Here is a 17,556-nt window from a genome sequence, read left to right as displayed (position 1 = left end):
TTGAGAGTGAGGCTCGGCCGGATCACGCAGCTAATTCCACACAATGGAGGACGTTTAGTTCATATCATCACGTGCTAAAATCATTCCTGTGACATTCTCGAATACACTTCACACTGCGCCTGACTCCCCACGTATTTCACAATCACGCTCGGAAAGCTAGGTGAGAGGGGTTGGGACAAGGATTTTGTCGACAGCATCCTCTACGTCCGCAAACTTGATAGTGTAACGGATAACGCGTTGCCCTCGTGCGTTTTGGATTTAATTTGGTCTCGTCTCGTCTTCTGTTTTTATAAATTTACTTACAAATTTATTTGGTAAGCGCTAGAAACGCGTGGCTAGAAATACTAGGCCAGGCTGTACTCGTTGAGTCACGGGGCAGAGCCCGGCTTTATCCGCTAAGTCACCGGGCTGGGCCGGGCTCGGAAAAGTCGGCCCGTGCAGGGCTCTAGTCGTGATAGCGTTCAGAAATACTCCATAACTCCTTCTTCGGCGAATAGAAATGCTATGATCTTGCAGTAAAAATAAGTTTTACGAAAGGGATATCAGTACTGGAAGAAGAAAAAAAAAAGGGGGGGGGGAGAAATAAAGAAATGTTGAAGTGGTTAGCAACTACCGATATCTTTAGCAACCAACAACAACAACAGCAACTTTATCTGAATGGTGATTAGTTTCACCGCCAGGGGGCGATACTCTATCCCATTGCTGGCGGTAATGTGGTGAAATGGAATAATGGGTCATTTCACAGTGAGGACCCAAGTTCTATACGGTGTCCGTCAGAAGCGATTTGAGGGCAGAGCGTTGCTGGGCTGGATTTGGTCATGAACCAAGCAATTTTGACATACTGAGAAGGCGAGAGTCCAGCCCTTAGCAACGAAAAGGAGATCCTGGCAAAACGTGACAGTATAGAGAGACGGCTGGGAACATATAGCGTCGACAGGGAAAAGGGTGATATAGAGTGTGAGGTAGTCCAAGTGGACTGGAGCGGGGTGAATTGACGTTGGTATTGAGCGGTCTGTCTACTGGTAACCAGTGGCCTTTGACGTCACATTCTGCGAATGACCACACACGTCTTAGACAGTCCAGTGATTTTACGACCATTGACAATCTGGAATGTGGGCGAGCCAGGGGGCTTAATCGCTTCATCGTCGTTACGGTCGTTACAAGCTAACGAGTGGCGGGAAATTCAAAAAGGCGGGCGGGAAATTTAAAAAGGTGGGCACGTGCCAAAACACGTGCACGTAGCTCTTCGCGCGATACGTGAAGGCCGTGGTACACGTCACGCGCAATGTGTCACGTGCCCACCTTTTTGAATTTCCCGCCACTCGTTAGCTTGCAACGACCGTAACGACGATGAAGCGATTAAGCCCCCAGGTTCGAATAAGTGTGCCTGCGTTTTCCCCGAGTTTTCTTTGAGTCAAACGTCAGCGAATTTCGCCCTTACGGTACGACGCTTGTAAATCACTTTATTCCAGCGCAAACCGAATGTCTTCCCGGTTCACCTGGCAAACGGAGGCGACATGACAGGAGGGGAGTTGTAACAGGTATGCATCCAACGGACTCCCGCGGCGTCCGGTGCGATATTGAGGGCACCGGATACCGCACCGATACGGCCGATTGACGGCATTTATCTTCAGGGCGTGTCGTCCGGCGCGCGCCGGTTGATCGGCTGCCCTAATGACGACGACGACGAACGGGCCGTGGGAAGCGAGAACTGAGCGCCATTGTTTTTACAAACGACGCTTTAGTGCGGTGACAATGCGGTGGCAACACCTGCCAGCCGTTGCGCAAGAGGCATACCGATATGTGTGTACGTAACACGCAGACGCGCGGACAGAAAGGTACATACCGCGCCGGCGGATCGAGTTGTACCTCGGCGCCAGTTTTCCGGTCCACGGGACACGTACGGAGCTCAGGTTGCTTGCGTGCGTATGCGCAGTGCCATACTGGGACGGCGAATTCTCGACGGGGTGTCATGTGTGACACAGGTGGTGGAAGTGTGGTAATGCTCGCTGCTTTTTGCTCGATGATCCAGCGGTGGTTGGTATCATGTTTTGGTGATGTGCCATCGTGCGCAGTGGTTTCTCTCTAGAACAATAAGGGCAGTGAACAAAGCGTTAAAACGTTAGCAAGCTGGTTCACCACCACCACCTCAATCTCAAGGAAATGTTACCATCATAGGGGCGGGTTTTGTCCGATAAAAGGTACGTGTTGTCCGGTGGAAGCGTCGAACGACGTCAAGAACTAAGCCTTACATGGAAAGGGGCTGAGGAAGGTTTGATTGCAAACATGCGGTTTGTAAAAAAGAAAAAAAACAAACAACGTAGGAAATGGAATATCTGCCATGAATGGATGGTGGTGGCCGTGAAAGGTCTCGCCGTTGTCGGCCTCACAGAGGTGGGCAACGTCACGAATAACGCCCTGGGGGAATGTGCGTCCTAGGCCGACTTCGATGGGAACTGTGCCGACATATGTCTGAAAGCGTCTGAGAAAAATCCAGGAAAAACGCCAGACAGCAGAGCCGGTACCGGGATTCGAACCCGGGTACCTCCCAGTCTCGACGTGACGTGGCCAGCACGCTAACCGCTGAGGAGCTGGATCATTTTCCGATACGCGGCATCCCGAGCAGTGGAATGTCGAATCATATGACGAAGATCATGCGGAATGTCGAAGTAATCATGACGACTGCGGATTGGCACGCCGTGTGGCAAAGTAGCAAGAGAATACACGCAGAAAGAGCGATAGTGCCTCTCAGGCTACTGCTTGTGTAACCTACAATAATTCATTCAAACATTAGGTGGCACAATGTTGCTATGATCCAAAAGGTGGCGTTGTTAGAACTACCGCTGCAGAGTCAAGCTTCGTCCGAAATAAAGCAAAGAGAAGAAGAAAAAACAAAGAAAAAGGCATAACCATGTCGGTCTATAGTGAGCACTATGCACTATGAACCAATCACGAGCGTGACTTCACGACGATCAAGTGAAGTTTTTCAACACTGTTGGCCAGGAGAGTCAAGGTTTTCTTGAGCTGTCGACTTCCACAATCATGATTACTCAAGGTTGTACATATGTCTATATTCTCTCATCGCGTGAAACTCCATGGGTTAAAAAAGAATGGTCCGCTCAACAGCGCCATGCAGAACGAGCGGCGTTACCCGAGTCGAGATATGGGAGCATATTTACGTCGACTATGCACAGAACGAGCGAAAAAGCTGAATGAAGACGAGTAGTAGCAGCTTCCTGTTCCCACGCGACGCCATCCAACGACAGGAAGGATGGCATCGACGATGACCACGGACGAGGATGGCACGGTCCGCTGATTGCGCTTCGCTCAATGGAAAAACATTGGAATGACGTCCTCCCACGCGTACATGGAAGCCACAAGGACATCACTGCACGCGATCCTCTCTATGTACTCGAAACATGAATGGAAGACGCATCCGTGGAATGTTCCGTCCAGGGCGCTTCTCACGGGACGACTCCAGTACACAAATTATATTTCACAGGCACAATTGAATGTGCTCGATGATTTTTTAAATTTTATTTTAAACGGATTCTGGCGTGAGTTTATGAAGGCATACCTTTCCATTTGTTTTTTCCTTTGCGAGCTGCAGGAGCCCAGTGCTAGTGGAGCAAGCACATAACGGCATGCAGGCATTGGACCTGAAGAGAACGAAAATAGTTTTGTCACATCCTACTAACTGTGCATTTGAAGCAATGGTGACAATGATGATGATAGGAACAGGGAAAAGATGAGGCCGTAAAAATGTTTTCACAGTTCATGTCTGCGAAAGCCTACAAGTTAGGTTCAGTACAGAAGGTGCGCTGTTGCATAGTTATGCGCACAATGACATTGTTGGAAATCACCTGAATTAGTAATGTGAGCATCGTTCTTCCTAAAAACCTGTCAGAGTTACTCTGACATGACTACGACTGGCAGCAATGGCTTCTGCAAAGCAAATTAAATTGCGATAACTATTCAATGAACCTCAGAAACAATTCCATTCGACGCCTCGCTGCTTCTGAGAAAAGTCTGACACGATGAACTCCCCCAAAAGAAACATCTGCTCGAAAACCAGTCACGCATCCACAGCAACAGGCACCCGACATGCACACATCATCATCACCATAATAATCCAATAGAGAGGCAGTACAACCTTCAGCATCCAAAATGACCCCCCTACTTTATTCGAGCACCGAATCAGCGATGTTCCACCCCCGACCACCTGTCTTCTGAGTCAGCTTCCGAAATTCGCTGCAACCTGTGCTCTGCAACCCTCCATATGCCCTCCTTACCACTGTACCGCGCCAGGAAACCAGACAACCAGATCCCACACCCCATACGTATAGTTCAAATTACTCCTGGGCCATCGCTTCCAGATGGCCTTCTTGCTTACTGGCTCGCTCGAAGCTCTGCTGAGTCGAAACATTTTAATCGCATCCCCCCCCCCCCCTCATCACTCCCCTACAGGTGCAAGACGCGTTCGGTCACAGAACGATTCTTCTCAAGGCAGAAGAACAAGAAGGCCCAGATGGACATTCGAAGCCACCTGTGAACGGCCATGGTAACAAACCGTGATTCCTATTCTCGTACCATACTGAAGACTTCTGGAATGGCTCAGCCATTTCCTTTGGCGCTTCCAAGCAGAACTGGACGCCCCCGCAACGCTCAGCTCGTGCCTCTTTCTTTGCAAAGGAGAGAAAACATTGTTTGTTTCTTTCATAATTAGCGGATACCGGAAGAGACGACACCTTGGTCCCGTGGCTCCGAAGGTGTGACCGTGAGGGGGCGCTTCCTCTTTCTGGCCGGTCGTCTGCTTTAATTCAATCCCGCTGGACCGTCCAGTGAAGATACGGCCGAGAAAGTTTTTGCACCTGCCGGCTGGCGTCGCCTTTCGTCATGCTACGAATGAATATGACGGTATGCATAGCGTGGTCAATGTCGTTAGCGTGTGTATGTGTGTTCTCGGTGCGGTCACGTGGAAGGTCATGGTTGTGGTGGTGGTCAGAGTAGCGGAACAAGGTTTCTGTTCTCGAAAGGCCTCAAGGACAAATGTTCGTTACAATGCCATGATGCTTAGACAATCATCACGATAGAAAGCGGCGCTATCTCTAGTGCAAACAGCGTCATCTGTGTCCCTGTCTCTGGCCCTGCAGGAAGAGTTCCGAAACAGGAGATGAGAAACGGCAACAGACGAAGTGAGGAAGACGAGGATGCCCACAGTGTCTGAATACTTCTTGCAAAGACTAGCCTCAAACATCAGATATTCGAATCCTGGTTGATGGGCATGCCGGACTGTCGTCTCTGTACTTAGACGCATACCACTATGGTATAATGGACAAGCGCTGAAAGTGCTGTGAGAAATAAGATGAATCACATCTTTGCTTTGCGCTCCAGATTTCTTGTCTATATAGTTCGCCGATCATTTCTATGCATCACGTGATTCAATCATGATCCGTCCATCAGAGGCAATTTTAACAGTATAATCAACCTGACGCACGGTTGCAGTCATGGTCTAGCACACGAACGCCGCTAAATGTTGAGTCTGCTTCCGCGAAACCCTTGCATCCAGTGCAACAACATTCGTTTCTGTAAATCATGATCCTTCCACATTATCCCCTCTGACTTCTCGTGTCAAGGATTAGGACGCGTCAGAGAAGTTTCATTCTCACGGACGACAGCCTTCCACTGAAAGAACCAGATTATGTTCTCGCGACTCCCAGAACACCTGCGCGCAACCGATCGCCTTTTTTTCAGCTCATTAGCCAAAGAGTACACACAAGCACGGCCAATGGTCTTCCGCGCGTCGCCGCTCTCAGGCGTTGCTCAATGAAAAATGCCGTCGTCTGCTGCATTCGCGTGGGCGGAGACAACCAAATACCTCTCCATCTGGGAAAAAGAGAGGGAGGAAAAAAAGGTTATGTGCGATGCCGTACTCCGTGTTTCCGCTTGGCTGAACACACCTGTCGCGTACACACCTGTGGCCCTCGCGCGCGTCGCGCATCGATGTGCACACAAACCACATGCCCAGTTCACGTTCAAAGGCGTCAAGACGCGATAGTGGCGGAACGGTCAATCGGGATAATACGACGCATCCGCAGGGAAAGGCTTTTCATGAGAAGGGTTAGTTGCCGGGCATGCTGAGGTTGCATTCTTGCACGCAATGGGTTTTTTTTTTCCTTGTTGCGCGAGTCTGGAGATAATCCTCGGTTGCACGAAACCCAGTTGGGATTAAAGGGTATTAAGAACGTGAGAGTATGAACTTGCTCGATGTCACGCAACTCATTCAGTTTAAATTTCTTTTCCTGCATGCTTGCACGCAATAGAGCTACTTCTCTTGGTCACTGCTTTCCACGCGAATTTCTGTGCGTGGCCTTCAGTAGCACTACACCTATCATCACTTTCGTTCAACATGTGCTGTTCACAGTGCTGGACAAAAGTCTACGGAACACGCTCTGGCGCATTCCTTCCTCAGAGTGACACCCTAGCTGCGAATGGTGCCGTAATGACTTGCAAACATGTGACTGGGTCACCTATAGGCACGTGGCTATGTAAGTCCATGTGGTTCCATTTGCTGCTAGCGTGGCACTCTGAGGAAGGAATGCGCCGGAGCGTGTTCCGTAAACTTTTGTCCAGCACTGCACAAGCTAGACTATCTGTGGACTGTTTCCTTTGCACTAGCGGCTACTGCACTGTCGTCGATGTACCGCTCCTCATGACACTCTCATACGGTCCCTGGCTGCTCTGGGACATGTGGTGTTATCTTTGGAGACTTACTCGACGCTTTTCGACACTCTTCACAGTGGTGTGTGACTAAGTATTCCACTTCCCGAAAAGCGTCATAGCTTTCTCCTGTCACTTGACCACGAGCACTCAACGTCGTGCATTCATGTACACTGCTAACCGTGGCGAATATCCTGCTACACAGCCACAAGATATTCCGTACCAGACGACAGGAAAACACGCTGACGGTGTCGTCTGCTAAGTGTCGTCTGCTAAATGCGCAGTGCGCCACTCCCGATATTCCGCACCGTGTGAATGTCCAACATAACACGGGACGGAACTTCGACTCTGCAAGCAGTGTTTTCGCTTTGTCTTCCACTAGAATACTTATTCCGTGAGGATGTCGCTCGTGTGAATACACGGTTCCTGACAGGCACGGAACTTATGGATAGTCTCTGAATTAGTGATGAGCCTTTAAGTGTCACGGCGTAGACGGATCCGCATCTGTGGAACGACCACCTCCATATAATTTTCTCCATATCCATCCATCTTAGTGACGAACCACTGGTTTTCTTCTTTGTCTTCTTTTTTTCTCTACTTTTCTTCTTGTTTTCAATGAAAATGAAGTCGACATTGCGTTCGACCGTCCTTTTCAGAAAAATTTCCTTCAAGTACACAACATATTCCCCCGTTCATAGAAAGAACGGCTTGGCCTTCGTAGTTATTAAACAGACAAAAGAAGAAGATACAGTGCTTATAGCGAGGTAAAAATGAACATAATTTTGGCGTTAGGCTTTTCGTTGCTGGTGGCATTTTGTGACCTAATTATTTCGTGGGGAAAAATAATCCAGTTGTCTTCTAGACAACCATCGGAACATGATGATGTTGATGTTGGCGAAAAAAAAATAATAGGGAGAGATTGAATTCGTCACACCATAAATTCGGCTACACACAAAAACAGACCCCCTCCCCCAATAAAAAAAACAAAAACCCGACGCTTTCGCGATAAATATCGGCCAAAGGCACATACCATTTGATCATCTTGGTTTGAATTGGATTTCGAAAAAATAGGGATCAAAAAACGTGTTCCGCTGAAAGATTATCTTTATTAGCCATGTGAATACCGAGGCGACAAGTGCGAGTAGCTGAAAAAATGCCAGAAATGATAGCATAGAATGTTCTTGGAGATGACATTCCTTGAGATCGAGGGAAGACAACGACGAACAAGAAGGAACAAGACAAGCTTCTTGTTCGTCGTTGTCTTCCCCCAATCTCCAGGAACGTCATCTCCAGATTATCACCAGCTCGCTTGCATCCTACTTTTATGTTCCACAGAATGTACCTGCCTTGCCACACCCGTATAGAGCCTGCATTAACCAAGGTGCTGTCCGCCTTCAAGCCACATACCGCATCAAACCAAAATTCTCTCTTCGGAATCCGAATAACTGATGTACACCCTTCATCATACGCACCGGTCACCCTTGCACAACATTTTTTTTCTCCCGTAGCCAAGCAGCCGGACCCCCCGAAAGAGCACCACATCACGATGCTGTGACTGGGACACAATACCTGACTGCACCCTCCATTGTGTCCATCTCATCATAATTGCATCATCCCCTGCTTTCTTCTACTAAGACACCTCAACCGGAACCGTCTTTTCTTCCACCTCAACCTGACATCCCATTCAGATGGGTAATAACCCGAAGGTAGCGAAGGGAAGTCTAAAATCGGAGCCGATCTGGTTACAGCACCGGAGTTACAATGGACGACGTTGCGGCGCCGAAGCGTCGGGAGATGCCAAGAATGGCAGACACCTGGCGGTTTCATCTTACGACGGTTAAAGTGTACCCCCGTACTGCGGCTCATTCATAGTTGCATGTCTCCGAACTTTTCCCAACCTCCAAAAGGGTGCCAGGTAGTATTTTATGTTTCGCTTTTGGATTTCATTTTTTTTTTTTTTTCGGTAGTTGGCATAGTTCGTGTCAGTATCCATGTTCGGCGGAGCGAAATATAATATCATTGAGATACCTGATTGTCCAATTGTTTTTTTTTTTTTTGATTCGGTGTTAGCGCCGCGAAGCAACTGTGGCTATGAGCGGCGTACAGATGTGGAGAGATGGAGAGAGGACAGCAGGAAGGAGTGGAGGACAGGGGGGTTAGTATGCGTTCTGGGCTGACTTGACGGGGAACTGCCGATATTCGTCTGAAAAGTCTTCGGAAAACCCAGGGAAAACCTCAGACAGCACAGCTGGTGGTAGGATTCGAACCCACCACCTCACAACCCTCAGCACAATTGGAAATGCAGTAAACGTTCTTTATAACGAAGTCAATAGGACCAGGCACGAATTCGATATAAGCGGCAATTCCACAAAAGCGGAGATGAAACAAAACACAGTGACAGTGTAGACCCACAAGTGCGCGCAGAAACTCAGCGAGAGCCTTTGGTATTCAAGCAAGCAAACAGACCTTGGTGGTGGTCACCTTGGCAACCTTTTATATGAAAAAAGAGAGAGAAAGAACAAAAATGGATGTAAGCTGGGTTTGCCGCACGAGCTCTCACCGGCTCACCCTTCGCACTAGAGGGAGTCGGCTAGCACGACATTTCGAATAATCGTATTCGAAACGTAAGCATTTCGGTCGGGACAGCGTGAAACTTCGAATAAACCGACAATTTGATTTCGTTACAACGTGGGTGTGCTGTACTACAAGGAAGAACAGCCAGCAAAGCGTAAACGTCAGGTGGGCCGAAGTCGCCATTTTCCCATGTATTTCTTCTCATTCGGCACGTCGAATGCCGACGGCAGCCCCTATGCTACCCCGCTGATGCCAGCATAAAAAATACCGCACACAAATCTGGGTCGAAGCAGAACTTGTCTGCATGCATTGTGCTTCGAAGTCGACACATGGCGGATTGTAGTGTGCAACGAATCCAATCCAAGTTCAATCTGAACCGCAGCCACAGTTGCCAGAACGGCCAGAACGTTTCACGGTCGGTTTAAACCGTGAATAAACTAGTATTTAAACGTTCTACAGGAACAGTAAAAGGTACGCCACACCAATCATGGTTTTATTCACTCATTTTGGAAACTTTTATTTGTTATACACGATGGAAAATTTCGCCGGGCAACCCTGAGACACAATAAGGCCGTTTCCGTCATTTGGTTTCCGTCATTTTCCGTCACGGTGGTTCGTGATAAGCTTGGCACCAACGTGATCCGTGTCGCTCGCTAGGTGGCGTGCAGCGCACGAAACGACTATGATGGCGATAATCTTTCGCAATGCACTCACTTTTGCAGAAGGACAAAGGAAGCAGAGCAGAAGGAAACTCGGCATGGTGACCTTAATTGTGCAACGCGTCCCATCGTATAGTTCTACGGACGACATGCAAAGGAGACACAAGGAAAGCTGCACGTTATTATTTCTATTATATTTATTTTTTTAAATGAAGAACGCTTAGGCGTTGTGAACTGAGAATAAAACCTGACAATCCCAGTTCTGCGTAGCAGGTTTTCAGCTGCGCTGAACGTGTCACGTGGCTTATGCGCCTCCGTTTCTACGTGTCACGTTTTAGGATACTCCAGCAGCACAGTGTACTGACAGCGCGGGTGCACACAACAGGGGCGAACACGTTGATCAAGGTGCAGACCTCTGCGCAATGAAACACTGCTCTGATACGACACCTGCTAACTGCCCCCATGTACTTGAGCTTTCAGTACACTGGGCTGCTTGTGTATGCCTCAGGCCAGAAGTACAGTGCTAAGTTCGCCACTCCAAAAACAAAGACAATCATAAGTCGGTTTCGATACTACGAATTGTTTGCAAAGAGAGAGAGAGAGAGAGAGAAGAAAAACGAAGAAAACGTTGACTCGAAACTCCATCGATCTTCCCAGAGCACGCACACGATGGTAGCAACCTGATTCAGCAGGCTTCAGTTTCAGTACCAGCGCACCTGCAAACAAACTTCTTCCAAGTCAACCTTGACCTTCGCTGATCTCTCGGCCGCGCTGCTAGACTGCATAATTCGATGGTGGTGAGAATGCAAAATTTTCCACACAGCCATATTTAGGCATTGTACTCAACGCGCACACCTGTACGTACCTCAAGGAGCGAACAGATGGTTATGGGCCCAAGATGGCATCGCTACAAGACGCTACCCTTTTTCTCTCTCAGTCTTATAATGGCAAAGCGTACAAGCCGCATCTGGCTTTTGAACCATTACGACATTCATTTCTTGCCATCACATGGATCCACCCACGCCAAGAGAGAAAAGAATCCACTTGAGACGACGTGCTTCTGGGGCCACCAGAGTTGGCACACGACAGCGCCATCCGGAAAACGCACACTCAATTAAAACATCCGTCCACCCACGCCCCGGGCATAATCGTGCGCAGGCTGTGAGCCAACTGGTATGCTATGATCGAGACGAAAAAAAAAAAAAAAAGTGTAGTCCTAAGACATTTAAGCGAAACAGATTTCAAGAAGCGTGCTCCACGCGTCCACAAAACATCGCTGTGACTTCCTTGCTTGCCCATGAGCGTAAATGCTCGCGTGCAGCTGAATTCCCGTTACACCCACGGGGAATGCGGCGCACCCATGGGCTTGCCCCAGCCGGGGTCTTGCCCCTGAATGGGCGACCAGCCTATGAGGGGCCAGGGGTCGGGGCAGGGGTCACCGGATGCGACCTTCGAGGAGCTTGCACTCGTATAGTATTTGTATGACGGAAATCGGTCGCCGCGTGTATGCTGCTCCCGACGTCAAGGTATAAGTTATGGCTGCGAAATGTTATGGTCGGTTAACATAGAGTGCGTGGTTTATCAGTGTGTCTTCATATTCCCCGAAGAACGCTGAATCTAAAAGGGCGGACCTCGATATATCCGGTTGCGCGAAATCCCCGCTCTCGAAATTCCCGTTCTCGAAACAAGGAAAATCAAGGAAAATGCTAGATTATTCATCATCATTATCCATTCATCTAAGTTGTTGTTCGTAAGATGATATGCCGTGTTTAAAGATACGACTGCACTGTTTAACCACCTTCAAATTCACGTGTTTTCGATCTCAGTCCAAGACGCGTTAGTGAACGAAAGCCACATTTTAGCAGCCGCTATGGGCTTAGCAGGGCGGACACGACGGAGCAGCATCTTGGTTAGTTTAGATTAGATCCAAGTTCGGTGTTTGTGTTTGTATTTGTATCTCCAGATTTAGTTTGTCGTTGGCAGTTTCCCGCGCGCGGCTTTGCGTTTTATAGTCAGATAACATTTATTTACAGTAGTTTATTTTGCAACGGAGATTTCGATCACTTTATTTCGAGCTACATCCGAATCTAAATTGGGAGCGCGTCTAGACAACAACGATGAGTGACTCGCTGACAGAGATCAGACGGGACAGAACTCAAAGCTAAGCTGCCTGCACGGTTACGTCTTGTAGTACGCTGGTCACCATTGGATGGAATCCAGCGAACCGGTGGAGATGTAGGAAGGGAGTTGCCTCAGGACAAAAGCCGCCGATATTTCAAACAGAGGCTGTTCTTCAACACACCATTGGTGTGTTGAATACCTTTGGTTGCATAGCTTTATTGTCAAACTTTTTAATTACCATTATGCCCTTCTCTTTTCGTGATATATACAGTGTAATCAAAACATACCTGGCGCTTGTGTCACAATCACGTGGTCACTGTTAACATGTCACAAACTTGCCGTGTGACAACAACAAAACGTGGTTCACGATAACTGCGGTTTATGGTCGGGGAACGGCGTTTTAGACTGCCCGTGTTACAAGCGTATTAAAAGTGACGAAAAAACTGTGTTTAGTACGACGAGGAGAGACGACGAAAACGACACAAGCACTGGACTGATAAAGCAAGATAACTGAGCGCTAAACTGACAAACTGATAATTCAGTGGCAGCCGTATAACCAGGAACATGATTCTACACGAACAGCGCCAGCACGAACAGCAGCCGCATTTTTTGATGCATGAGAGTTTCTTTCAATTGGGGGGGGGGGGGGGCGCCTTTGGAGTACCTGTTCTCCACGGTTCACGAAAAGTGATGTCTGTATCAGAACATGACGCGCACAGTATCAGTTATTAGGACGCGTCTTTTGCACAGAAGACAGAAAATGTGAGAAGCGTTGAGGGACAACGTCTCGTCGAGGCTACGGGCGTTTCGACCAAGCTGAACTTTGCCGTTCCGCTGGCTTCTTTTCTGCGCCAAAGAAAGTCTACGCGATGACTCTCTACTTTCGTCGCAATATTATTCAGATACAAAAATATAGGCCCATCATCATCATCGTCACCAGAATAGGACCACAACAGAAGACTTTGTCATGTGCTCTGTTCTTTGCTACTTTGAACTGATTAACTGATGAACTGATTAACTACTCTGATTAACAACGCAGAGTGGGCCAGTTGGTATGACATCTTAGACTACGGAGCTACGGCAGACAAGGACAACAGGAAAAGGACACCACACCGCTGACACTGTCTCTGCCGAGGGATACGTTCTATCCCTAGAGAGACGATCTGCAACACCCTAGCATAACTCATCAAAACACACCCAACATCCGTCAACCGAAGTTATCATTGAAAGGTGCGGTAGGGCGACATTGAACAAGCAACCTGTGGTTCGGAACGCCGAGCAGGATTTCTCTCACTCAAGGCAAGCAGAGGAGCACTGACGTATAACGGAGCCCCACTAAGCATCCAGGAAGAGATCGTGGTGTAAATTTTCGGAAGAAAATTTCCATCGCAACTGAGCATGACGCCCTGGTGAAAGCCACATGGCTTTCGATAAATGTCCCGGAGCTGGTGAAGCGGAAAGTATTCTTTTCTGATTATGTCCGACCACTATGGCTGCCTGTTCCAGAATACCGAGGAGGCAGATTCGCGTAGAAAAAACATCCACGGAGAAATAAGCTGCGTGCAGCAAAAACATCCGCTGGGAAGCAGGATCCAACGAGAACAAAGGTATACAGATGTGGCAAAAACATCCATTGGGAAAGGTTCTTTCTCAGCAGATCTAGACTCGCTTTGGGTCTTGGACTGAAGTCCTTCCAGCACTAAGACGACTGTGTCGAAGTATTAGAATAAAGAAAACCAGGCTCAAAGACCGAAAAACCGCAATGCACTGCTCCCCTACCTTAGTTTAATAATTTATTCTCACTCAGCAGGACGTCACCGGCACATCAATATACACCGCGCAATACACTGGCTGCATTACACCGTCATGCCACGAGAAGCGACACCACCAAGACCTATAGCTCCCTAAAACAGCGTCTCCCGCAACCTGACAGGTCAACAGTCAACAAGATACACAATGTAGGAGCGCGCCAAACCGCCCACAACCCAACCACCGCAACCTAATCCACTTCTCCCGCGCGTCCACTTCCGAAAACCGCACATCTTTCCCACACCCGCCCAGCTACCCACCCAACCGAGTGCCACCGAGAAAGCCGCAAATATTTACGCAATACGTCCCGGTCCTCTTTCCCCTCACAGAAAGCGCCGCATAACACGAGTGGAACCTCTGGAGTTTGTCGCCTCCGTCAACAACCGAGTCACCCAGCAGGCGCCGACCTGGGTTTCAAGAAGAAGTAAGCGTACACCAGCGACCGGCGAGCTTTCTCAGAAGAGAGGGACCCCGTGGACGGCTGTATACTGGCAGCGGCCGCTGTGGCCACATGCTCTACGTCACGGCACAGAGGGAAACGGGGACACCATGCGCTCGCCTGGAAGAATCCTGCACTGTGTCAGTCATACTGTATTCATGCGTATGCTATCTATAAAATGATTAAGTGGGAACACGACAGAAGTTTGCGCGCCTGCCTTCTTAGAAGGAGGAGAAGCAGTGCATGTCTTGCGAGATGTAGCGGTATGTTGAGGGTGTCCTGGAACATTGCAAATGGAACGTCTGTTTCTGCATGCAGACGGCGGAACAGAAGAGGTTTGTGTTCACGCACCGCCATGTGGTAGCACGTGTGCTCGAAGTTGGGAAGAGGTAATTAAATGAACATAAAAGAAATACGGGGTGGGCGAACGAGTTGATGTACAAGTGCCATTGGCAGCATATGTATCCGAGATTAGAATGGCTGAGTGGGCCTGTCGGTACACAGCTGTACAAATAGCTACAAATAGCTTGACAAATAAAAATCTTGTTGTAGTGGAGCGGCCATTTTCTCATGTCTTGTCCATTGTCCTTATAGCTCCAGTTTCTTCATATATATCCCTGAACTTGGAAACGAAACACAGAACAAACAGCACAAGACAGTTCTTTTGAGTCGTGCCTTGTCCTGTTTGCTCTGCCGTGCTGTACATTTGTACTTTCCCAAAGTTCAGGGACATGTTGCTACCGTTAATACTATACGAACGGGACAGGAGAAAAAAAAAATAAATGAAAATAATAAGGCGAATATGGAGAGAGTATAGCTTCAGGTCAAAATCGCAACGTCGGCGAATCTTGGCTTGAGCCACGATTTGTAGACACGCCTCAGTAATGCTAAACCATGGAGTGAATGAATGCCACGGAAAATGACTCTGCACCTGCAGCATATTCTGTCAGCTTCGGTTCACCTTCCAAGGATGCCAGAATATACGTCATAGAGAAATCTTGGACGATTGCCCAACTGCGTTTCTGTGCGACGGTGGTACGCCGCTATGAAATTATCTTCTGGTGTGTTTTTGGAGCTAACATACTCGTTGTTCACGTGTATTTTTCTTCATCCCATTTTCTTTCCTGTTGTACTGGAGTAATGGTACCTGCCCCCCCCCCCCCCCCTAAGTCGCGGTTGGCCAATAACGCAAGATGTTGAAGGCTGCATGTACATGCTGCAGAGTACATATATTTCAAGCTGAAGTCCGTGAAACTTGCGTCAAAGTTCTGTTTTCTGTATCCTGGTGCTGATAATGAAGGATCAGTGAGCTAGGCCCTATGGACGCTCTGCAGGCATGGCAGCTCACATAGATTCGCAGCTTCACGTATGGCGTGCAACGGATCTTTTCAATTGAGCTGTATATCTTCAGTCAACCAGAAAGAAAAAAACATAGTATTTTTTTTAAATCCGGGGTAGCGCCGCGAAGCGACTGTGGCTATGAGCTGCCTACACACGTTGACAGATACAGAGAGTACAGCAGGATGGAGTGGGGGACAGGAGCTTAGTATGCGTCCTGGGCCGACTTTAGGGGGAGCTGTGCCCAGCATTCTTCTGGAATGTCTGCCGGAAAACCCAGGGAAAAACCTCAGACAGCACAGCCGGTGCCGGGATTCGAACCCGCGAGCTAGACACGAGTGCGCGACCCCATAGGCTCTGACGTACGCCCCCTCTGATACACCCTCTCGCCTCTTCCACCACCTCCTATACACCACACACACGCACATATGAAACACAGCAAACAAACGTAAGACAACATATCCCCAGACATATAATTCACAACAAATCGCTGTCGTACAACACGGAGCGTAAATTATGGTACACCGAGAGGAAACTGGGTCGTGCCCAGCGCCAGCGACGGCATCGTCCGTACACGTGCCGTATACCCTCGGAAACAATGCTCCATTGAAATCCGTCGAGCGAGGCGACCCGTCGCCTTCCTATATACGGGACCGGCCGCAGAGTATACGCCTCCAGTCTCGGTGTCTGTCACCTCGCCCAAAATTGCGTCGTTGTGAACCAAACTCATCCGATGTTGTCACAATGGTGGCACATCCTGTGCGAAGGAATTCTGCATGAGAGACCTTCCATTGAACGCCGGAAAACAACGAGCCTCTCTTGGCTACATGCACACGCTCAGCAGAGAGTTGTTTGCTCGCTGGTGGTATACGCGTTGTCCGGCAAAAAATATATGCGGGAGTCAGTGTCATTCATGGTTGATGGAAGCTGGTGTACAGGTCATGGACATTTAGCAGATAGTCCTGGCTTTAAGCAACGATCGTGCGCGAAGTTGCCGCCGATTGAATCAATTAAATCAATCCGCTGAATCGATGAGAAGATGATAAATGACTGAAAACATATCACATGATGACTGTACACGGTGAGAAAAAAAAAAGGGGGAAGTAATTTTAATTCAATTGCCTATTGGCGACTAGATGCAACTGCGCAAGTTTACAGGGGCATGTCCAATGCTGTGTCGTCCGTCCTTTCTTTCTGTGTTCCTTTAGTGCTGTGTCGCCTGTACTTCTTTTTTTTGTGTGTGTGTGTGTGTGTTCCCGTCGCACTAGGGTTTTAGCTTTTTTATCTTTTTATGGACCACATGTAGTGCTAGGGAGTAAATTTCGGGGTCAGGGGGACAAAGAATGGGTAATTCAGAAGCTGATATTGCTCCGTAATTTACCTTTTTTTTTTAGAGAGAGAGAGAGAGGGAGAGGAGCCACAGTAACATCTGTTTTCACTCCAAGATAGAGATGACCTGTTGTGTCGTTTAATAAGAACTTCTCATATGGTGAGAAGTGTCAGAGATATCCATCAGAAGAGGTGAGAACTCGAAGAAACGAACTGAATTATTCTGTGCGCTGTGTATGCGAGATAAAAAAACAACCGTTTTAGATCCTCGCCCGTACAAGGCCGATATATAGATGTGTCATTCCATCCATGCATGTCGGCGCTAATAAGCTGCCGTGCGAACATTGCACAAGAGATGTCAACGGTGCGTTTCTGTGAATCGATCGAAACGGGTGTCGACAAGCGAGGCAACGTTATCATCCTAGACGGCAAAATAATCACGAGCTCCGAAAAAAAAAAAGAGGGGGGGGGGGGGAGAACGCAGGAAAAGAAATGCTTGTGTATCACACGGTTCTCATTTGACACTTCCTAACGGCAACCCTGATAAAAGATAACAACGTTGAACTT

General features: G+C 48.4%; 1 protein-coding gene across 1 annotated transcript in view; it reads right to left on the bottom strand.

The window, feature by feature from the left end:
* Positions 1–17,556, bottom strand: part of LOC135397497 (uncharacterized) — a 151,559-nt gene that overhangs the window by 59,094 nt on the left and 74,909 nt on the right. Inside the window, exons 5-6 of the mRNA XM_064629100.1 lie at positions 3,578–3,659; positions 1,847–2,085 (exon numbers count right to left, since the gene is read on the bottom strand). Of these exons, the coding sequence (XP_064485170.1) occupies positions 1,847–2,085; positions 3,578–3,659 (321 nt within the window). The remainder of the gene's footprint in view (positions 1–1,846; positions 2,086–3,577; positions 3,660–17,556) is intronic.

Source organism: Ornithodoros turicata, chromosome 6, assembly GCF_037126465.1.
Source record: "Ornithodoros turicata isolate Travis chromosome 6, ASM3712646v1, whole genome shotgun sequence".
NCBI lineage: Eukaryota > Metazoa > Arthropoda > Arachnida > Ixodida > Argasidae > Ornithodoros > Ornithodoros turicata.
Note: the sequence above shows the minus strand (reverse complement) of the source record. Positions and strands in the feature narration are given on the sequence as shown.